Source organism: Bos indicus, chromosome 4 (assembly GCF_029378745.1).
Source record: "Bos indicus isolate NIAB-ARS_2022 breed Sahiwal x Tharparkar chromosome 4, NIAB-ARS_B.indTharparkar_mat_pri_1.0, whole genome shotgun sequence".
NCBI lineage: Eukaryota > Metazoa > Chordata > Mammalia > Artiodactyla > Bovidae > Bos > Bos indicus.
In genome coordinates, this window is record NC_091763.1 from 8462136 (window position 1) to 8486384 (window position 24249).

General features: G+C 38.6%; 1 protein-coding gene across 8 annotated transcripts in view; it reads left to right on the plus strand.

The window, feature by feature from the left end:
- Nucleotides 1-24249, plus strand: part of CDK14 (cyclin dependent kinase 14) — a 665059-nt gene that overhangs the window by 150810 nt on the left and 490000 nt on the right. For all 8 annotated transcript variants that reach the window (XM_070787460.1, XM_070787461.1, XM_070787457.1 and 5 more), the window contains 2 exons: nucleotides 2051-2299; nucleotides 22817-22911. In XM_070787460.1, the coding sequence (XP_070643561.1) occupies nucleotides 2051-2299; nucleotides 22817-22911 (344 nt within the window). The remainder of the gene's footprint in view (nucleotides 1-2050; nucleotides 2300-22816; nucleotides 22912-24249) is intronic.

Below are 24249 nucleotides of genomic sequence, written 5' to 3' on the forward strand. Positions count from 1 at the left end.
TTTTAAAGATATCTTCAGCAGTTTTGTGATATTGTAGAAAGTATATTGATCTCCTTCTTATTGGATTTAATTAAAATTCAACCTATGCTTGGTATTTCAGATACACTCATAGCACAGAGTTGATACTTGGTATTTAATCCAAATTTTGCTTCAGTAACTTGAAATAATTTAATTATACACTTTACTATTTTCAAAAAAATTACATGTCAAGCATGTTTATTATACAGTTCAAAAAATACAGGGGTATGTAAAAAGTAAGTAATCTTACCCTTTGCCCCTTCAGGTCTGCTTATCTGGAGGTATCTTAACACTTTGGTGTATTTCCTTCTATACCTTTATATTAATATGTGCTCATACACACACACAAATATCTCTATCTGTCATATATATATATATATATTTATCTATTTATATCCATACGCATAGTTTCATTTCTTTCCAGTATGGAATCATCCCATATGTATTACTCAGACACTTAAATGTTTACTTTAACAATATGAGATTTTCTTAGATACCGTCTGTTTTCCTGCTTTCTTAAATAGGAATGTGGAAACTTTTCACAAGATAAAAAAAATAAAACTTTAAAAGCAAATTCAGAGTTATCTTTTCTTTAGACTGCATAATAAAGTTACCTTACTTTACAGGCAAGCTAGAGGCCATGAAGTTACTAGTAAAAATGTCTCGAGAATATATGGAGAATGAAAGAGCTGGAACATACAGTGGAAAACAAGGAGCAAACATCAGAGAGACTAAAATAAAACGAGAGGGGTTCAGATTATGCCAGAAGAGAATGAATAAAATTGAGAAGGAAATAGGGGTATAACAGAGTAATACAAACAAAATTTTGAAATGAGTGTCATTCCGTGTTTTTCTTTGTGGTATTATTTTTCCTTTTCATCTGTTAGTTTTAGTATTAGAAAAAACATTGCTTTCAACTTTCAGTATCTTTAACCATTAGCCCTTTTATATGCTCCATTCTAGTTTAGAGATGAAATCAAGATGGGGATAGATTTTAAACATGTATTCAAGCTTTACATGTATTAAAGCTTTACATGCATTTACATGTATACATATTTTAAACATGTATTCAAGCTTTACATATACAAGCTTTAAACATGTATTAAAGTTTTGAAGAACATAGTGATGTTTTTCTCTAGCTGTGTTAGTTGCTTCTGTGATGGCCCATCAATTAAAATGGCCTTCTGAATTAATTGAACTGATTTTTTTTAAAAAATAAAGGCAATTTATCCATCTTTTAATGATTCAGAAATAATGCCACTTGCAGTCAAGGTAAAATAAATAACGGAGTTCGAGAACCACCTCAGGGCACTAGCAGTCCAGGTGTTAAGCTTCCTGTTTTAGGGATAACATTTTTAGTGTCAGCCCTCAGCGAATATAATCAAAGTGTTAGTTGCTCAGTCTGTCTGACTCTTTGCGACCCCGTCAGGCTCCTCTGTCCATGGAATTCTCCAGGGTAGGTAGCCATTCCTTCTCTAGGGGATCTTCCCAACCCAAAGATTGACCTTGGGTCTCCTGCATTGCAGGCAGATTATTTACCATCTGAGCTACCAGGGAAGCCCCCAGCAAGTATGGTAAGTGGAATGATGGCGACGAGTTTTTCATATTGTGGTTTAAGCTAGTGTAGCTTTTAGAATGGAGAAGGCAATGGCAGCCCACTCCAGTACTCTTGCCTGGAAAATCCCATGGATGGAGGAGCCTGGTAGGCTGTAGTCCATGGGGTCGAGAAGAGTTGGACACGACTGAGCGACTTCACTTTCACTTTTCACATTCATGCATTGGAGAAGGAAATGGCAGCCCACTCCAGTGTTCTTGCCTGGAGAATCCCAGCGATGGGGGAGCCTGGTGGGCTGCTGTCTATGGGGTCACACAGAGTCCAACACGACTGAAGTGACTTAGCAGAGCTTTTAGAATATAGCCTTTAGGGGTATTTCCTGAGATAAAAATGGGCGTGTAGGATAATAAATCCTCTTGTGTTAAAGTTTCAGTGGAGTGATCTGAGTTTAATTTCTCTCTCTCTTTTTTCCTCCAGATATGTGTCACAAAGATGTCCACACGAAACTGCCCAGGAATGGACTCAATGATCAAACCCCTGGACACAATTCCTGAGGATAAGAAAGTCAGGGTTCAGAGGACGCAGAGCACTTTTGACCCGTTTGAGAAACCCACTAATCAAGTAAAGAGGGTGCATTCTGAGAACAATGCTTGCATTAACTTTAATAAGAGCTCCTCCGCTGGCAAAGAGTCTCCTAAAGTTCGGCGGCACTCTAGCCCCAGCTCGGTGAGTGCGGTCTTCTGACTTACCAACGGGTGAGCAGAGCAAGTGTCTCTCTGGCACGCTGTGCAGGGAGACAGCAGGTGGCTTTATCAGTGCATTATTATGCATTCTCTCCTTACGTGGTTCAACATTTTCTGGAAGAGAGTGTGTAGGCATGCGCAAGTACCAACTACATATACAAATTCTTGATTCACAGGCACCCAGCAAGCCAATGAAAAATGATTATTTTTGGAAAAATCATTTTTTTTCCCTAGCTGTTTCCAGTTAGAGGAATTTGTCATTTAAACTCCTTGGGTAATTCAAACTCTTGGAGAGGATTTTCAAACTTTACGGTGTTGGCAGGCAGTAAGGATAGTTTTGAATTTGACAGAGATTCACGAAGAATTTCATTTCAGAATACTTGTTAAAAGTTGTTCACTTGTCTTATTATAGTTGGTTTTCATTGTCAATATTTTAAAAATTAGGAGCTAGACATTGAAATTGATCTTATAAAGAGAAATCTTATTCATCACAAGGAAATTTTCTGAGTTCAATCTGTATTAAAGCAAGTCTTGCCTTTGGGCCCAAGAAGGGATAAAGTTCAGAGGTGATTGCTGCTTTTTGACTGTAAAGAATTTTATTGAAACTCATCTTTCCAAGACTGGCCTTCATTTAACATGGTTAAAAAAAAAAAAACAGCTTTATGATCTTTTGAAATTCAGTAATTTTCCGAATTAACCCACACTTAAAAACTTTATGATGTAGTCTAAGAATTTAAAGTGTAAGAAAAGAGTGTTAAGAGCATTTGATTCTGTCGTCTCACTAAGAAACATATTCCATTTCGCAGACTTTAAATATTAAATTCCATGATGGTCAAAAAAAAAGCGAGAAATGTCAGCTGCTAGAATATTGACACTTCAATTTAATTAAAGTGTGGGATACTACGAAAATCTTGTGTCACAGGTTTTTTGTTGTTGTTGTTAATTAAGTGGAAATAAATATTGTTAATGCAACATTTTTGAGGAGAATTGATTATCTGGGTTTCCCCAAATTGGTCCCTGTAATCTTATCTATGATTGCAGTGTAGTGTCTGTCTAGGTCACGCATACAACACTAACACTTGGGAAAACTTTTAGATTTAGTATCATTGAGAAGAAATGAAGAGAATCTTTGAGAATGATTAAACTTCTGTTATTGCAAGAGAATTATAAATGTATTTTACTATATGTATTATTTGTTCAGTTGTGTCAGACTCTCTGTGACCACATGGACTGTAGCCTGCCAGGCTTCTCTGTCCATGGAATTCTCCAGACAAGAATACTGGAGTGAGTAGCCATTTCCTTCGCCAGGGGATCTTCCCAACCCAGGAATCAAACCTAGGTCTCTTGCATTGCAAGCAGATTCCTTACCACCTGAGCCACCAGGGAAGCCCCATTTTACTGTATAGTTATCTTAATAATGTTATTTGTCATCCTATATCTATATGATATATAGAAATTGGCATTGAGATAGTGCAATGAGGCAAATGTATTCACTGTTTATATGAAGATCAAATTAAACTAGTTATTCTGTGTTTTATCTTCAATCCTAGTTATTGTCCAATGGTGCATTATTTCTTTTGTTGCTCAGATTGTTCCTGCTTCAGTCGTTGGTCATTGGGAGCTCTTTTAGGTTGGCCCCTGTGTCCTTTTGAGATGTCTCATCCCCCTTTTTTTAAAATTGTTGAAATGTTTATTATTTACTTACTTATTTTTAATTGAAAGACAATTGCTTTACAGTATTGTGCTGGTTTCTGCCATATATCAACATGAGTCAGCCTTTGATACACTATGTCCTACCTCTTGACCCTCCCTCCCACCTCCCACCGCATCCCACCCCTCTAGGTTGTCACAGAGCACAGGCTTTGAGTTCCCTGTGTTACACCACAAATTCCCACTGGCTATCTGTTTTACATATGGTAGTGTTTGTGTTTCAATGCTACTCTCAATTTGTCCCTGCTACTGCTGCTAAGTCGCTTCAGTCGTGTCCAACTCTGTGCAGCCCCATAGACGGCAGCCCACCAGGCTCCCCCATCCCTGGGATTCTCCAGGCAAGAACACTGGAGTGGGTTGCCATTTCCTTCTCCAATGCACGAAAGTGAAAAGTGAAAGTGAAGTCGCTCAGTCGTGTCTGACTCTTAGCGACCCCATGGACTGCAGCCTTCTAGGCTCCTCCATCCATGGGATTTTCCAGGCAGGAGTACTGGAGTGGGGTGCCATTGCCTTCTCTGATTTGTCCCATGTACCTTTTAAAAATATATTAAAAATTTTTTTTAATATTTTAAAAAATATTTTATTATTTTTAGTTGATTGATGATTAGTTTATAATATTGGTTTGATTTCTGTCGTGCATCAACATGAATTAGCCATAGGTGTACATATGTCCCCTCCCTCTTGAATTTCCTTCCCACCCCTCTAGGTTATTACAGAGCCCCAGTTTGAGTTCCCTCAGTCATATTGCAAATTCCCATGGGCTGAAAAAGACACATGTACCCCAGTATGCATTGCAGCACTCTTTACAATAGCCAAGACATGGAAGCAGCCTAGATGTTCACCCACAGGTGAATAGATAAAGAAACTGTGGTACATACGTAAAATGGAATACTACTCAGCCATAAAAAGGAACACATTTGAGTCAATTCTAAAGAGGTGGATGAACCTAGAGCCTATTATGCAGAGTGTTTTTTTAGCACTTCTGTACTTTCTTGTCCTACAAGTTGCTCTTGGCTTATCTTGTATTTTCCCATCCCCAGACCCAGATTCAGGCATTTCTCCAGAGAGCCCTGTTTATTGAAGCATGGTATTTAGAAACCAGAATTGGGTGTTGGGTGTGTTTGCTGCTACTAGGGGTCATGTAACCTTAAAAGTCAATGTGTATCCTTTCAAAGAACCAGCTTTTGGCTTTGTTGATTTTTGCTATGGTCTCTTTTGTTTCTTTTGCATTTATTTCTGCCCTAATTTTTAAGATTTCTTTCCTTCTACTAACCCTGGGGTTCTTCATTTCTTCCTTTTCTAGTTGCTTTAGGTGTAGGGTTAGGTTATTTATTTGACTTTTTTCTTGTTTCTTTAGGTATGCCTGTATTGCTATGAACTTTCCCCTTAGGACTGCTTTTAAAGTGTCCCACAGGTTTTGAGTTGTTGTGTTTTCATTTTCATTAGTTTCTATGCAAATTTTGATTTCTTTTTTGATTTCTTCTGTGATTTGTTGGTTATTCAGCAGCGTGTTGTTCAGCCTCCATATGTTGGAATTTTTAATAGTTTTTATCTTGTAATTGAGATCTAATCTTACTGCATTGTGGTCAGAAAAGATGCTTGGAATGATTTCTAGTTTTTTGAATTTACCAAGGCTAGATTTATGGCCCAGGATGTGATCTATCCTGGAGAAGGTTCCATGTGCACTTGAGAAAAAGGTGAAATTCATTGTTTTGGGATGAAATGTCCTATAGATATCAATTAGGTCTAACTGGTCTATTGTATCGTTTAACGTTTGTGTTTCCTTGTTAATTTTCTGTTTAGTTGATCTATCCATAGGTGTGAGTGGGGTATTAAAGTCTCCCACTATTACTGTGTTATTGTTAATTTCTCCTTTCATACTTGTTAGCATTTGTCTTACATATTGCGGCGCTCCTGTGTTGGGTGCATATATATTTATAATTGTTATATCTTCTTCTTGGATTGATCCTTTGATCATTAGGTAGTGACCATCTTTGTCTCTTTTCACAGCCTTTGTTTTAAAGTCTATTTTATCTGATATAAGTATTGCTACTCCTGCTTTCTTTTGGTCCCTATTTGCATGGAAAATCTTTTTCCAGGCCTTCACTTTCAGTCTGTATGTGTCCCCTGTTTTGAGGTGGGTCTCTTGTAGACAACATATGTAGGGGTCTTGTTATTGACAAACCATTAGCCAGACTCATCAAGAAACAAAGGGAGAAAAATCAAATCAATAAAATTAGAAATGAAAATGGAGAGATCACAACAGACAACACAGAAATACAAAGGATCATAAGAGACTACTATCAACAGTTATATGCCAATAAAATGGACAACGTGGAAGAAATGGACAAATTCCTAGAAAAGTACAACTTTCCAAAACTGGACCAGGAAGAAATAGAAAATCTTAACAGACCCATCACAAGCACGGAAATTGAAACTGTAATCAAAAATCTTCCAGCAAATAAAAGCCCAGGTCCAGACAGCTTCACAGCTGAATTCTACCAAAAATTTAGAGAAGAGCTAACACCTATCCTGCTCAAACTCTTCCAGAAAATTGCAGAGGAAGGTAAACTTCCAAACTCATTCTATGAGGCCACCATCACCCTAATACCAAAACCTGACAAAGATCCCACAAAAAAAGAAAACTACAGGCCAATATCACTGATGAACATAGATGCAAAAATCCTTAACAAAATTCTAGCAATCAGAATCCAACAATACATTAAAAAGATCATACACCATGACCAAGTGGGTTTTATCCCAGGGATGGAAGGATTCTTCAATATTTGCAAATCAGTCAATGTTATACACCACATTAACAAATTCAAAAACAAAAACCATATGATTATCTCAATAGATGCAGAGAAAGCCTTTGACAAAATTCAACATCCATTTATGATAAGAACTCTCCAGAAAGCAGGAATAGAAGGAACATACCTCAACATAATAAAAGCTATATATGACAAACCCACAGCAAACATTATCCTCAATGGTAAAAAATTGAAAGCATTTCCTCTAAAGTCAGGAACAAGACAAGGGTGCCCACTTTCACCATTACTATTCAACATAGTTTTGGAAGTTTTGGCCACAGCAATCAGAGCAGAAAAAGAAATAAAAGGAATCCAAATTGGAAAAGAAGAAGTAAAACTCTCACTGTTTGCAGATGACATGATCCTTTACATAGAAAACCCTAAAGACTCCACCAGAAAATTACTAGAACTAATCAATGATTATAGTAAAGTTGCAGGATATAAAATCAACACACAGAAATCCCTTGCATTCCTATACACTAATAATGAGAAAACTGAAAGAGAAATTAAGGAAACAATTCCATTCACCATTGCAACGGAAAGAATAAAATACTTAGGAATATATCTACCTAAAGAAACTAAAAACCTATATATAGAAAACTATAAAACACTGATGAAAGAAATCAAAGAGGACACTAATAGATGGAGAAATATACCATGTTCATGGATTGGAAGAATCAATATAGTGAAAATGAGTATACTACCCAAAGCAATTTATAGATTCAATGCAATCCCTATCAAGCTACCAACGGTATTCTTCACAGAGCTAGAACAAATAATTTCACAATTTATATGGAAATACAAAAAACCTCGAATAGCCAAAGCTATCTTGAGAAAGAAGAATGGAACTGGAGGAATCAACCTACCTGACTTCAGACTCTATTACAAAGCCACAGTTATCAAGACAATATGGTACTGGCACAAAGACAGAAATATTGATCAATGGAACAAAATAGAAAGCCCAGAGATAAATCCATGCACATATGGACACCTTATCTTTGACAAAGGAGGCAAGAATATACAATGGATTAAAGACAATCTCTTTAACAAGTGGTGCTGGGAAAACTGGTCTACCACTTGTAAAAGAATGAAACTAGAACACTTTCTAACACCATACACAAAAATAAACTCAAAATGGATTAAAGATCTCAACGTAAGACCAGAAACTATAAAACTCCTAGAGGAGAACATAGGCAAAACACTCTCTGACATACATCACAGCAGGATCCTCTATGACCCACCTCCCAGAATATTGGAAATAAAAGCAAAAATAAATGGGACCTAATTAAACTTAAAAGCTTCTTCACAACAAAGGAAACTATTAGCAAGGTGAAAAGGCAGCCTTCAGAATGGGAGAAAATAATAGCAAATGAAGCAACCGACAAACAACTAATCTCAAAAATATACAAGCAACTCCTACAGCTCAACTCCAGAAAAATAAATGACCCAATCAAAAAATGGGCCAAAGAACTAAATAGACATTTCTCCAAAGAAGACATACAGATGGCTAACAAATACATGAAAAGATGCTCAACATCACTCATTATCAGAGAAATGCAAATCAAAACCACAATGAGGTACCATCTCACACCAGTCAGAATGGCTGCAATCCAAAAGTCTACAAGCAATAAATGCGGGAGAGGGTGTGGAGAAAAGGGAACTCTCTTACACTGTTGGTGGGAATGCAAACTAGTACAGCCACTATGGAGAACAGTGTGGAGATTCCTTAAAAAACTGGAAATAGAACTGCCTTATGATCCAGCAATCCCACTGCTGGGCATACACACTGAGGAAACCAGAAGGGAAAGAGACACGTGTACCCCAATATTCATCGCAGCACTGTTTATAATAGCCAGGACATGGAAGCAACCTAGATGCCCATCAGCAGATGAATGGATAAGAAAGCAGTGGTACATATACACAATGGAGTATTACTCAGCCATTAAAAAGAATACATTTGAATAAGTTCTAATGAGATGGATGAAACTGGAACCTATTATACAGAGTGAAGTAAGCCAGAAAGAAAAACACCAATACAGTATACTAACACATATATATGGAATTTAGAAAGATGGTAACAATAACCCTGTGTACGAGACAGCAGAAGAGACACCGATGTATAGATCAGTCTTATGGACTCTGTGGGAGAGAGAGAGGGTGGGGAGATTTGGGAGAATAGCATTGAAACATGTATGATATCATGTATGAAACGAGTTGCCAGTCCAGGTTTGATGCATGGTACTGGATGCTTGGGGCTGGTGCACTGGGACGACCCAGAGGGAGGGTAGGGGAGGGAGGAGGGAGGAGGGTTCAGGATGGGGAACGCGGGTATACCTGTGGCGGATTCATTTCGATATTTGGGAAAACTAATACAATATTGTAAAGTTTAAAAATAAAATAAAATAAAAAAAATAAAAAATAAAATAAAATTCTCCCTAGCAAAAAAAAAAAAAAAGTCAATGTGTACATCAGAGTATAAATAACAATGGGGGGGTTTTGATATTTAATTGTAATTTGAAATAAGGAATCAGCTGAAATTCTTTTCAAGGAAAGTTGAGACTTGTCTGATACATTCTGTATTTCTCTTTCTTTTTTTGTTGTTGCTGTTGTTCAGTCAATAAGTCTTGTCCAACTCTGTGACCCCATGAACTGCAGCATGCCAGGCTTTCCTGTCCTTTACTATCTCCCAGAATTTGCTCAAACTTATGTCCATTGAGTCAGTGATGCTGTCCAACCATCTCATTCTCTGTCATCCCCTTCTCCTCCTATCTTCAATCTTTCCTGGTATCAGTGAGTTGACACTTCTCATCAGGTGGCCAAAGTATTGAATCTTCAGCTTCAGCATCAGTCCTTTCAGTGAATATTCAGGGTAGATTTCCTTTAGGATTGACTGGTTTAATTTCTTTGCTGTCCAAGGGACTCTCTAGAGTCTTCTCCAGCACCATCTTCTTTCTTTTACTTTTTATTTTATACTGGAAAGTGAAAGTTAAGTTGCTTAGTCGTGTCTGAGTCTTTGCAACCCCACGGACTGTAGCCTACCAGGTTCCTCTGTCCATGGGATTTTCCAGGCAAGAATACTGGAGTGGGTGGCCATTTCGTTCTCCAGGAGATCTTCCCAACCCAGGGATTGAACCCACGTCTCCTGCATTGTAGGCTCTTTACCTTTACCGTCTGAGCCACCAGGCAAGTCCAGTCCTTTATACTGGAGTATAGGTGATTAATGGGGCTTCCCTGGTAGCTCAGCTGGTGAAGAATTGCCTGCAATGCAGGAGACCCTGGTTCAGTTCCTGGATTGGGAAGATCCCCTGAAGAAGGGATAGGCTACCCAATCCAGTATTCTTGGGCTTCCCTGGTGGCTGAGACGGTAAAGAATCTGCTTGCAATGCAGGATACCTGGGTTTGATCCCTGGGTTGGGAAGATCCCTTGGAGGAGGGATGGCAACCCACTGCAGGATTCTTGCTTGGAGAATTCCACGGACAGAGGCTCCTCACGGGCTACAGTCCATGGGGTCGCAGCGTCAGACATGACTGAGCAACTAAGCACAGCACAGCATAGGTGATTGATAATGTTATGTTGGTTTCAGGCGCAGAGCAAAGTGATTCAGTTATACGTTTACATGTTATCTGTACTTTTTCAGGTTATTTTCCCATTTAGGTTGTCACATAATATTGAGCAGAGTTCCCTGTGCTATACAGTAGGTCCAGAGTTCCCTGTGCTATACAGTAGGTCCTTGTTGGTTATCTGTTTTAAATATAGCAGTGTGTATGTGTCACACAGGGGCAGACTCAGGGAGGGTGGCAGTGGCAACATCGGCAGCAAATAAAGAGGAGGAGGTTTCTCCGGGAACCTCAAAAGAGGAGTGAGGGGAGCAAACCGCGTGCAATTTTAAGAAGCATATGCTATCAGAAAGTGTAGTGGAGGAAGCTCAGGAAAGGCCAGGGGACTAGGGACTACTCTCAGAGCCAGGAAGCCCTAGCATAGCCACCAGGGGCATGTTGGGGCCTTGTGAGGACAGCAGCTGCGCGTGGAGGGGACTTTGATGCACCTGTGGGCGGATGCAGGCCCAGAGACCACGGGGTGTCTGCTGGTCTTTCTCCTTGCATTCTCTAGAATATCAGATTGAAGCACCTTTTCAGGGCAAAGCCTTGTACTGAGTAGACTTCTGTGCAGGGCAGGTTCAATAGGGAGAAAGAAATTCCAGAAAGAAGTGTTGAAGTGAAGCAAAAGGGGAAATCTCAATGTGTGTGATATATGTGTATATATATATATTTTTTACATTTTGTTTTTCTTTTTACTTCATGAAAACAGAGCAAAGAACTTTATTCCATAAAGCTAGAAAAGCTATCTTGGTCATACCCTTCTCAAACTACTGAAACATTCCTTTTCCTTAAAAATAACCAATAGAAAAATTATTGGTTGAATCCCATACAAACCTGTCAAAAAGAGAGAGAATAAGGAGTAGCATATCATCTCTACAGATAATGAAAGCAAATGAGAAAGGGCACAGTTTTCCTTATTGCAGATTTATGATGCTATATTTGAAAAAACCAAAGAATCAGTGGAAATACTACAAACAATGAGAGAAGTTAGATTGCAGATTGTAACATTAATATACAAAACCCAATAGATACCACTATAAGGACAAATAAGAATTAGTGTTGAGGTACTTCCCTGGTGGTCTAGCGGTTAAGATTCCAGGCTTACACTGCAGTGGGTGCTGGGTCGATCCCTGGTAGGAGAAGTAAGATCGCGCATGCTGTGTGGTATGGCCAGAAAAAAAAAAGAAAAGAATTAGTGTTGAAAACTGGTAAATAAAGCAGATGATTAAGCATTTATTTTCAGTGATTTCTACATGAAATTCACCTCAAGGTAATCTAGTCATTGATGAAGGGAAGTTTCTCTTTTAGAAGTGTTAGTTTCTCAGTTGTGTCTGACTCTTTGCGACCCCATGGACTGTAGCCCATGAGGCTCCTCTGTCCGTGGAATTCTTCAGGCAAGAATCCCGACCAGAGATCGAACCTGTGTTTCCTGCATTGCAAGGCAGATTCTTACCCACTGCACCACCAGGAAGTCTCCTTCCCTACTTTTTGCCTTTAGTTAATATACAGTATTTACAATCTTGAGATGATGTGCATACCATTGTTAGTGAGGTCCCATAGTGTACTATGATTAACTTTCTTTGCTTGCACAACTTTTTGCTTTTCCTGCTTGTACTTACCTCTTCTTTTCACTTGTTTGCAATTAATACAATTAATTAATAGAATTTTAATCACAAATTGAGGCCCCAAACTATTTGATAAAACTAGAAAACTCCTCTGAAACAAATCAGAATGAGGCAATCTGTTGGGTTTTTGTCCCCTGAGGTTGTCCTTATGGTCCTCCATTGGCCTCATCCAGTCTGGACTGGTCCATCTCCTAGTAGCTGTCAGGAGCATCCTTTCATTCCTCCAAAGCTGATCGACCAATCTAGATTTTAGGATATGTAAGCCTAGTTGCTGTTTCCAGAGATGATCAAGAAGGGGCTCAGGCCCTTTTTTGTGCATTGTTTTCATTCAATCTGATTCTTAATCCTGATTTTCATAATTCTTGGTGTCCTAGTTATGAGCCTTTCACGTTCTACCTCTTCAGAGAATAAACCTGTCCCGGGATCAGGGATGGGCAGACACCTGATTGGGAGAGTCTAGGGGAAAGGACTTGTTCTTTAAATCTAATCTGACCAATCATTTTGGTTTTCACCCCTCCTTGAAGTTCAGCTTCCGATTCTTGAGTGTTTCAGGGATTCTGAAGTGGGAATGGACCTATTTCTCATTGACTCCCATTCTTGGTTTCCATCTGTGGTCATCGTCCTTGTCAGTGACCTCCTATCCATTCGTTTCCCAAAATTTGTTTCTCAAAATTTTTGTTTGTATCCTGTCTGCAGTCTTCCCTTTATTCATTCAGTTGCTCTTCTTTGCTTTCATTTTAATACACATTGGTTTATGGGGGAGAAATAAATACTTGTGTTCAAGGCACCATGTGCTCAGTTGCTCTCATGTCCAACTCTTTTGCGACCCCATGGACTGTAGCCCTCCAGGCTGCTCTGTCCATGGGATTCTCCAGGCAAGAAAACTGGAGTGGGTTGCCATTTTCTTTTCCAGGGGATCTTGCTGACTCAGGGATCAGACCCGAGTCTCCTGTGTCTCCTGTATTGGCAGGCCAATTCTTTATCACTGTGCTACCTGGGAAGCCCCGTGTTATTCTTTAACAGGAGGCTTACCAAGGGAACAGACTGAACAGCTGTGTGGGGTAAACATACACGTATGCACAACATTATTAAAATGTCGAAACAGAGGAAATCCTGCCCTGGAATTCCAGGCTACCATGTTTAACTGGAAATGTCCACTATTTCTCACCCATTATATTAACTTCCTTTAGATCCTCTTTCCTGAGAGTTTCTTATTGAGTTTATCCTTTTCTGGTCCACTCTGGGATGCCTTTCTTCTATATCAGGGCACTTCTATTATTGTGTGTGGCAAATGCTTTGCTTTCTTTTCATTTTGGGAGCTTTTTCTTCCATTCAGTATGCCCTGGAAAAACGCTTTTGCTTTTTCTTGTTCAAGCTGGAAATAGTTTTCCTTTTTTCTCTTTTAGCATGACACCACAGTATTCTGTTTTATTCTGAGTCCTCCCTGCCCACTGCCTTTTTGTTCTCGCCCTGATTGTAGTGGGAGGGGGAATTTTATCATACTCATTTTCACAGGAAGACTGTTTTCCTTTAGATTCCTCACTGGGTCAATAATGGCAGTTTTTGTGCAGCCTCCTGTCCTATAGGTATGGGATATTGATCACTTCATACTCAGGGGGACATTGAAATAGGATCTTTATGGAACATTTGATCATTTCATACTCAATGGCATGAGAGTTTTATGATATGTTTTATTTTTAAAGATTTTTTTTTAATGACTGATGAGTGTCCAAGGATATCCTTTATCTAAAGGCCACCAAGATTAACGTTATATCTTTATTTTACTGTTATTTCTTTGAAAGTATTAGGTATCTTGAATGGGCTCCAAGAGTACTGTTGAGAAGGAGGGGGAAGTGAGCAGCAGGGTGGTGTTGCTGCTCCTGTTTTTATGAGGAAGCAAGGTAGCCACTCATGTTTCTTGAAAATACTGTAGTAGAAACAGTTATGCACTATTATATCTCTCTGCTGTTCATATACTGGTCATTGTCTATGTGAGGAGTCATGACTAAAATTATGGAACTAAGAGTGCCTTAGCCTTAGTGACCATCACATTCATCTGAACTTCCTGATTTTGTCCAGACAGTGGCACTTTAAAATTCAGACTCAGAGAACAAACTTATGGTCACCATGGGGGAAGGACAGGGGAAGAGATAGTTACGGAGTTTGGAATGAACATGTGCACTCTGCTATATTAAAATGGACAGCCAACAAGGATGTTCTGTATAGCAGATGGAACTCTGCTCAATGTTGTGTGGCTGCCTGGATGCGAGGGGAGTTTGGGAGAGAATGGATACATATGTATGTATGGCTGAGTCCCTTTGCTGTCCACCTGGAACTATCACAACATTGTTAATTGAGTATACCCAATACAAAATAAAAAGTTTCAAAAAATAGAGTGAAATTCAGGCAGAATATTATGGATGGGATTTTATTTAAATGGGTATATTTCAAGAGGTGTTTGACAGATTTTGTGTATTTGTTTCAGATGAGTTTTAAGTGCCTACTCTCCCTGGGTCCAGTCCCTGGGTGGTATTCAGCACTGTCCCTGACAGGACAAACTTTTGTTCCCTTTTTCTTACCACCTCCTCCAACCAGGCTGTGCCCTTCAGTAGCTAAAAGTATTGGCAGTGCTGTAGGAGACTGTCTTCCTGGTCCAATTTAGAAGGATTTCATTGAGCTGTGCTATCATAAGCTGAGCTTAAAGAGAACATATTTTCAGAAATTCATGTTTAGATTAAGATCCTCTATGCTTTCTGCAGATTTCTCCCAAATTTACTTCCTTTCAGCCAGAGTGGGGGTGGGGAAAGCTGCATCCCGTGACAGGCAGGCTTTTTTTGGAAAGAGAGAAGGAAGATGCAAACTTGAAGATGAGAGTCCCACTACAGTTCTCTGACGCTCGTACTTGGGGATCTCATTTGGCATTGCGTCCTTCTTACCGGGACTAGGAAACTCCCAGATGGAGCCCCGCCCGGGACTTCCCTGATGATCCAGTGCTGGGACTCCACACTCCCGATGCAGGGGTCCTGGGTTCAATCCTTGGTCAGGGAACTGACCCACGGCCCACAGCTGGAGTTCGAGTGCCCACATGCTCTCAGGAAGATTGAAGGTCCCGTGTGCTGCAGCTGAGACCCAGTGCAGTCAAAGACATAGATAAAAAGATAAATACAAGAACCTCTTGTCGGGTTGTTAGTATGTGGGGAGGTTGGGTCTGTTGCCCTGTCTAGCATCTAGATCTATTTTGTAAGCAAGTTACCCATCAACTATGAATTATCTTAGTGTTACAATGTTTAAAAGGGCTGGGAATGAGCAGGATGATAGAGCCTATTGTGAAGATCAAAGACGAAAGAAAAATTAGCCAAGGAATGTTTGACTTCCAAAATCCTTGTTTAATGAGGTCAAATAGCTCTTTTTTTAAGAGAAATTTAGTTATTTATATTGCGCCATGCTGGGTCTTCACTGTTGCGTGCAGGCTTTCTCTCGTTGCGTCGAGTGGGGGCAGCTCTTCTAGCCGGCTTCTCCTTGCAGTGACTTCTCTTTTTGCAGAGCGTGGACTCTAGGTGTGAGTAGTTGTGGTGCACAGGCTTAGTTGCCCCACGACGTGTGGGACCCCTCCCCCCGGGACCAAGGGTCAAACAGATGTTCCTTGTATTGCAAAGCGGATTCTACCAGACCACCAGGGAAGCCCAGGTCAAATGGTGCTGATTGAATCTGTCCCACTTCCCCCTCACCCAGTCTCACACTTCTTTAGTGTAATGTAATAGAGCAGTGATTCTTCCTTGTGGTGTTCCTACAATGCAGGGGATCATCAGCAGTCTGAAGTAAGGGATTATGTTTGAAGGTTAAAGTAAATTTTCAGTGAATTCAGTGTAAAACTGTGTAGCCATATCACAGTATCACTGCAGTGAGCACTCAGGTATACTCGTGCAGTTTATTAAAATCTGGTAAAAACCCCATCCTTGTTTCCAAGAATGGGACTTCAGTGGATGATAGACTTGAGCACGATTTAAATCTCCTCCATTTGGGTGGGAGTTAGAGCCTACCAATGTAGTAGTACAAAGAAAATAAGTTCTCAGTTCCAGTCCACTTGGTTTGAATTCTAGCTCTAGCACTAGCTTTAAGATCTTAGATGAGTTACTTTGTTTTGGAGTCTTAAATTCTTCGTATTCAAAAAGGGGTACTAATAGAACCAACTTCAACGTGGTGTTAACAGGGTTTAAATTTAGATAATGAATGTAAAGTGATAAGCTCAAAGCACGGACCATAGTAAACAATCCATAGTAGCTGATTGTTTTTGTGGATTCCATAGTGAACCTAGAGCAGCAAGGGCCAGGAGCATCTCCTTCAGGACAGGGTGATAAACACCGTTCAGCTGGAATATTACCTTGACTTTTTCATTATCCATGCCAGCGTTCCCCTCCACTGATCCAGACAATTGACAGTTCTCTGTGCCTTTATTCTGTTAAAAAAAAATGTATTAACATTATCTCATTAAATTCTGTGTCTCTATGCATGTAGTGTCTGTTAATAATTGCTGATTAGCCCTCTGTATATCCAGTCCTCTAAAGTGCTATCTCAAACCTGCAGTCTAAATGGAGGAAGTGATTAAGCAGAGAATAGTGGCCCCATAAAGCTATTTCCATCCATCCATGCACCTGACATCAAAGAGCCAAAGATAATGTTGGGGTTAACTGCTTATTGGTTTGAGCTAGCATCTTTATTTAAAATGTGATGATTTAATGAAGTTTCAAGGGAAAAAGGAAAAAAAAAAAGGCAAACCAAAGGCTCGGGCTTTAATTATCCAAGAAAACAGGACTTTTTCTGAATTATTCTTAGTTGGCTCCTTTGATTGGAAGTATTTTAATATTGGCCTCTCAAAACACTTGGCATTTGAGTTCCTTATTTATATTCAAAATAATTAAGATCAGAACATTTCTGTTTACTTAAAATAGGAGATTAACTTTACAAGAATTTAACTCTTAAAGCTCAGACCATCTCACAGACATGGCCTGTTCCATGGACCCATTCTTTGGTGGACTAAAATCACTTTTAGAGAGCCACTATCTGTGTGTGATTCTTTCTGTCTTACAGCATGATTGATCTGTAAATTGCAGTATATTTCCACAGTGTGTTCATATCAGTTGCACAAGGCAAATCACATTGACTGTTTTCCCACCCAATGTGGCAAAATAATCATTTTCTGCCATCATATTGTTAATAGAATGTACTTTAAGCATGGCAGTTAATGCACCCAAATCTACTCAGTTAGATAAATAGAATACTTTGTGTCATTAACATCTATTGCTTTATTTTTTCTTATGGGTAAATGAGATATAGCCTAAAAAAGAGTGTTATCCTTAGTTTTTGAATTTCTTTAATTCAGTTTCCTCAAATAGTAAGTTTAATATGGTCCATGTCTTAAAATTACATAAACTAATATAGGCAGTTTAGGAAGAGTGAAATATATCCTTTTTGGAAAATTATCTGCACCTTTCCAGAAAGATAAAATAATAGCTTCCTATTATGTTACCAGCTTTGTGTAACGTGTCTTGTCCTTGCTCTCAGTACACATTAGCAGTTTATCTCCTAATAGGACTAAAGAGGTAATTTTCTGCTGTTTCTTTTTTCTTTAACTTAGATTGAATTTAGTCTTAAAGGAGCACAAAAGCAAACATACAGACTCCTCATTCTGATTTTAAATAATTTAGAGTGGAACTGTGAACACAATATTTTCCCATTGAAGATCATTTTATACTGAAGTTTAATATAGGTTTTAAAATTTCTATTTAAAACTTGGGCTCAGGAGGGTGATGGTAAAGTGTGACATTCTCAAGCTGTTTCTTGGTGATGAAAAATGCATGAGAACATAACCCACACAGGACTAGTCAGGCGCTTTTGAATGTAATTTTCCATCAAGTTTTACTTGATTCAACTCAACATGTGGTTGATGCTTTACCAGTTTCTTGAAGAAAAAAGAATAGATGGTCCATTGTCTATTAATTTCTTCTTGTAAAGTTTTTTTTGTTCATTTTCTAACTGCAGTTAAATATCTAAATCATAATACTTCAACCTTTCTTCTTTTCTTGTGTGTACACATTTATTTAAATTTTCTTTTAGGTATAGATTTGCCTGCATCCCATGGGTCTTAAAATGTCATGTCCTCAATGCCGCCTATGTACTTATAAATTTTCAATTTAGATTTGCTTTTTAACCCATATGGCTAGACTATTTATTTTTCTTTTTATTCTTATTAATAATTTCTAATTTGTTGCGTTGTGTTCAGAATAAGTAACTTGAAGTGTTTCTTACAGTTTTGATGTTGAGATTTTTTTTTTGGTGGCCTAATCTTTCACCATTTTTTGTGAATGTTAAATGTGTACTTAAAAAGAATATATGTTAATATGCATATGTTAAAACGTTATTTCTAATACTCAAGCCCATATGTCTCTTACTTATTGGTCATTTGCCTGCTCTGTTGATGTCTGAATGATGAGTGTTTGTCTTGCATTATCACTGTGGATTTCACATTTCTCATTTTATTGTTACCAGCAACTATTTCATACACTGCAAAGCTATGTTGTTTGGCTCATACTAGTGTATGATTAGTAAATTTCTTGGTGGATTTTAACAAGGACCTACTGTGTAGCACAGGGAACTGTGCTCAATGTTATGTGGCAGCCTGGATGGGAGGGGGGTTTGGGAATGAATGGATGCCTGCATATGTACATGGCAGAGTCCCTTCCCTGTTCACCTGAAACCATCCCAGCATTGTTAATCGGCTATAACCCAATGCAAAATAAAAAGGTTTTTAAAAAGTAATCTCTTGTTGGATTTTATTGGAGAAAATAATCTATCTGCTGTTTTGTGAATTCTGTCTTGTCTGCCATCAGTGTTACTATAATGTACAGTTTTGCAAAAATACTTTTTTTGGCTAGATTTCCCTTTTTATTTTCAGATTTGCTCTTTTGTGTGTGTTTTTTAATTTGTTTGTTTGTTCTTTTGTCTTTTCTCAATAGCACATTGCTAGATTGTCTTTCCAATCTGAGAACTTTCTTTTAGTAGGGAAATTTTTAACGTTCTATTTATTATAAACATTGAGATGTTTGGATATAACTTTCTTATTTTATGATTTTCTACTTCATATGTTTGTTATTGAGTATATGCCCCTTCTCTAGCTTCTCCATTCTTTTCCCTTTTTTCCCTTCTTCTTTTCCCTTTTCTCTTACATTCTTTCTCTTCTTAACTTGTTTGGGATTTGTACATCTTATTTATTCTAGTAATTACCATCTAAGTCTTAAGAAATGTACTAAAAATTGTGCATATGGAGTTAATTAGTATCTGCAATCTGTCTTTAACAATCCAGTAAATCCCAGTATGCTTTTATTTTTATTATTCTACTGTCTCTTGCCTTCCTGCACTTCCCCCGTCACTCTGACTCTAACTTATATGGAGATAAAATGGAATTTTGTACCTTTTCTTTCCCTGTGGGTGATAAAATTGCAACTTTTCCATCCCAACTGATACTCAGCTATCTTGAGTATCAGTTGCTTGGTTGTCTTTTTTCAGCCATTGTTAAATCTATAAAAATACTATGCTGGTTGAAAAAATTTTCTGTTTAAATGTAACTTCTCCCTAGATTTTTTTTTGAAAATTCCATTCAGACGTTGAACTTATTACTTTTTCACCTGTGTACATTCTTTTAGTCACGGCCCATATTAAATATTTAATCTCTAAATCTCTGTTTCTTTTTAAAGGATACAATATCTTCTTGGATCTCTCTTAAGATACTGGTTATTTTTATTCAGTGTTGTTACGTTTTCAATAAGATGTTGGTATTCCTGAAATGATGTGTGATTCTTGGTTGTATACTCAGTTTTGTATTTTAGAATTGCTCTCAGCTTATTCTGTTTTCTGTACCTTGTCTCTGGTGATTGTGTGAGAGGCAGGGACTGACTACATTTGAGGAAGTAGATGTTTTATTCTTTCTCTGGGTATTACCCACTCAGTCCTCGCTCTGCCCTTCTAGCCTGAATACCCACCTTCTCAGCTGTCTCCTCTGCACATGTTCCTGCAGTTTGCTTGGGAGGACATTATGTGTTCAGCTCTGTCGATCAGTCTCCTACTTACCTAGTAGTAGTGTTAGTCGCTCAGCTGTGTCCAGCCCTTTGTGACCCCGTGGACTGTAGCCCGCCAGGCTCCGTTGTCCATGGGATTCTCCAGGGAAGAGTACTGGAGTGGGTTGCCATTCCCTTCTCCAGGGGATCTTCCTGACCCAGGAACTGAACCCGGGTCTCCTGCATTACAGGCAGATTCTTTACCATCTGAGCTATAGGGAACCGCATTTACCTAGAGGTTCCTAATTCTTTTATCTGTACTAGTTTTCTCCTACATATTAAGGCTCTACGTCCCCCCAGTTTTTTTGAAGTTTTGATTCAGATTACTTTTTGTGTTTTAGAATTCCTCAAAATATGTGATTAGAAATTGACACTCTTTTTTGTTTCCCTTTTGTATTTCTGATTTATTATTTTTGAAAAGTTTCTTTTCAGTCATTCTGTGGCATTCTAGGTAGGAAGGAGGTAAACAGCATTGCTCAATTTGCTGCATAGAATCTTTATAAACTGTAGGAGTCAGATTCATTGAGGGTAAATTGTGTTTTTTCATAAGTGGTATAAGAGCACATGGTCAAGAATAGTGTAACATTAAGTTTCTTGCCCTAAGCTTCTAAGATTGGTTTCTTACAGAGTACCACACAGTCATTAGTAACGTTTAATCAGTTACAAATATACTTAAAACTGTGATTACATAATACTTTTAAGAAGTTATTAATTCCTTATAGAATATTCATTTTAATGTGTATTGATACTATATTTTTATAGTGACATTAAAATAACAGGTAATTTATCCTCATAGAGGACAGCACTCCCTTTTTCTTGCTGTCTGGTGAAAGTGGGGTGGGAGTTGACCGCAGCAAGAGTGATGAGACCACTTGCTCTTAGCACTTTTGTGGTCATGATAGGATGTACGGTTTCTTAAGGGAGAATGATTTTGTTGCAGCTTAACCTTAAGGATTGGTGTATGTAGACATAAGAGAGTTCATTTTGTAATAACTAGTGTTACCTGAATGTATTTGATTATTTGTATTATTGCTAAAAGGTATCAGAGAGGTAACTTTATATGACTGAATTTTATACAGTCATGATTTATAACAGGAGTCAGGTAGTAAATATTTTCAGCTTTGTTGGCTATATGATCTTTATAGTAACTATAATTCTGCTGTAGCTTGAAAAGCATAAAAGTGAAAAGTGAAAGTGAAGTCACTCAGTGGTGTCCGACTCTTTGCGACCCCATGGACTGTAGCCTACCAGGCTCCTCCGTCCATGGCATTTTCCAGGCAAGAATACTGGAGTGGGTTGCCATTTCCTTCTCCAGGAGATCTTCCCAACCCAGGGATTGAACCTGGGTCTCCCACATTGTAGGCAGACACTTTACCATCTAAGCCACCACGGAAGTTGAAAAAGCATAAAAAAATATGTAAATGAATGAGTGCGACTGTGTTCCAATAATGGGCTTCCCTGGTGGCTCAGTGGTAAAGAATCTGCCTACCAATGCAGGAGACCTGGGTTCCATCTCTGGGTCTGGAAGATTCCCTGGAGAAGGAAATGGCAACCCACTCCAGTATTTTTTGCCTGAAAATTCCATGGACTGAGGATCTTGGCAGGCTACAGCCCGTGGAGTTGCAAAAGAGTAGAGCACAACTTAGCGACTTAAACAACAAATGTTCCAATAAACTTTAGGTCACTAAAACTTGATTTTCATATAATTTTCACATGCTATGAAATTTTATTCTTTTTTAGATTCCCTCTGCATTAAAAATATATAGAGTTTTCTTACGTTTACGAGATATGTAAAACTAGGTGGTAGGCTAAATTTTTTAGCCCCTAATTTAGTTTTTCCAGTAGTCATATATGGATATGAGAACTGGACCATAAAGCTAAGTGCCAAAGAATTGATGCTTTCAAATTGTTGTGCTGGAGAGGACGCTTAAGAGTCCCTTGGTCTCAAAGAAGATCCAACCAGTGCATCCTAAAGGAATTCAACCCTGAATATTCACTGGAAGGAGGATGCTGAAGCTTGAAGCTCCAATACTTTGGCCACCTGATATGAAGAGCCAACTCATTGGAAAAGACCCTGATGCTGGGAAAGATTGAAGGCAAAAGGAAGAAGGGGGTGGCAGAGGATGAGATGGTTGGATAGGATCACCAGCTCAATGGACGTGAGTTCGAGTGAACCCCGGGAGATGGTGAAGGACATAGGAGTGTGTGCTGCAGTCCATGGGGATGCAGAGTCAGACACGACTTAGTGATGAACAACAACCACAGTTTAGAAGACTATATGATAACACGGAAAATATTCCTTTTGAGTGAAAAAAGCAGGTTACAAAACACTATCTGTAGTGTGATCTGTAGTGATGAATGTTAGAAAGCCTTCATCAGCATACAGAGAACACTAGAAGAGTCACTGATGGTGGTTCCCTGTTGGTGATTAGATCATGGGTAAATTTAAACTACACTGTGTTCATATGCATTTTCTTAGTTTTGTATCCTGAATATTTATAATGTTTTTAAAAATAAACATTCTTATAGCAGAGAGGAGTTATTTAAAAACTGATAGAGAATCAACATTTTCAGCAAAATTGGGTTATTTATTGTTAATTCGTTTGATACAATCTGTTTTGTTTACCCTCTGCTTCATTTTTAGCCAACAAGTCCCAAATTTGGAAAAGCTGACTCATATGAAAAACTGGAAAAACTAGGGGAAGGATCTTATGCTACAGTATACAAAGGGAAAAGCAAGTAAGTTCACTCAGTTTTGAATATTTCACATGGAAAGTATGCCTGCTCTCTTAGTACAAAATAACAGTGTATTTAAATAATTTTCACAAACCATAGACTTTCCTCCCTCAGGTTTTCTGTTATTTGTTGTTGTCATTGTTTTAACAAATCATTAGAATTGGTTTTTTTCTGTGAGCAAAGTTTTGCAGACTTGCCCAGTTCCTCTTTTCTATGCTACCCCTCCCCTATCTTTATTTTCTCTTTCTCTCCTTGGAGGTGGAACCCTCCAATGACAATTCATTTCCAGGTGAATGATGTGATTAATTTCTTCTGGAGGTTTAGGGTTTGCTTAAGAATAAGAGGACTGATTTCATGGAGTCAGATGTATTGACCATTCTTGGGACCTTTTTTTTTTTTTGTATGTTCTTTTTTTTTTTATAATTTTATTTTATTTTTAAACTTTACAATATTGTATTAGTTTTGCCAGACATTGAAATGAATCTGCCACAGGTATACCTGTGTTCCCCGTCCTGAACCCTCCCCCCTCCTCCCTCCCCATACCCTCCCTCTGGGTCGTCCCAGTGCACTGGCCCCAAGCATCCAGTATCATGCATCGAACCTGGGCTGGTGACTCGTTTCATACATGATATTATACATGTTTCAATGCCATTCTCCCAAATCTTCCCACCCTCTCCCTCTCCCACAGAGTCCATAAGACTGGGACCTTTTTAAACTGAGCTTTTATGCCATCTTTCAGAAGTAATTAAACTACAAGCTCTTTCTTCCTGTCTCCTTTGACCTCACGCTGTAAGTATTTCCACAGACAGAAGCAACTCTTCTTCTTTCCCCCATGCTATCCTGGGATCAGGACACAGACTTGGATTCTTTTTTTAATTTTTTTTAAAAAATGAGGTAATTTTAAATTTAATTTAATTTGGTGATTTATTTTGGCCTTGGTAAGTGGCATGTGGGATTCCTAACCAGAAATTGAACTTGTGCCCGCTACAGTGGAAGCATAGAGCCCCAACCCCTGGACTGGCAGGGAATCCTGCAAATTTGGGTTCTTCAGAAGCTTGCCTCTGTATGTTCCTGATATGCCTTCTCCCTCTCCCTTTTTTATTAACACTGAGTTACTGTATTTGGTAACACGTAGCGTGTAAACTGTCCTCGTTTTTGTCTCTCTTTTAAGTCATTATGAAGGGTAGGAAATTCCAACTAAGCAATCAGTTAGCAATAATTGAGTTACTCACTAAGATAAGTAATTAAAGAGCTATAGAAGACAGTTCTGTGAAGGATCATTCTAAACTTGTCATTGGAAATTTTGACTATTTGCTTATTGAGGTACTCTGGCTTTTCTGG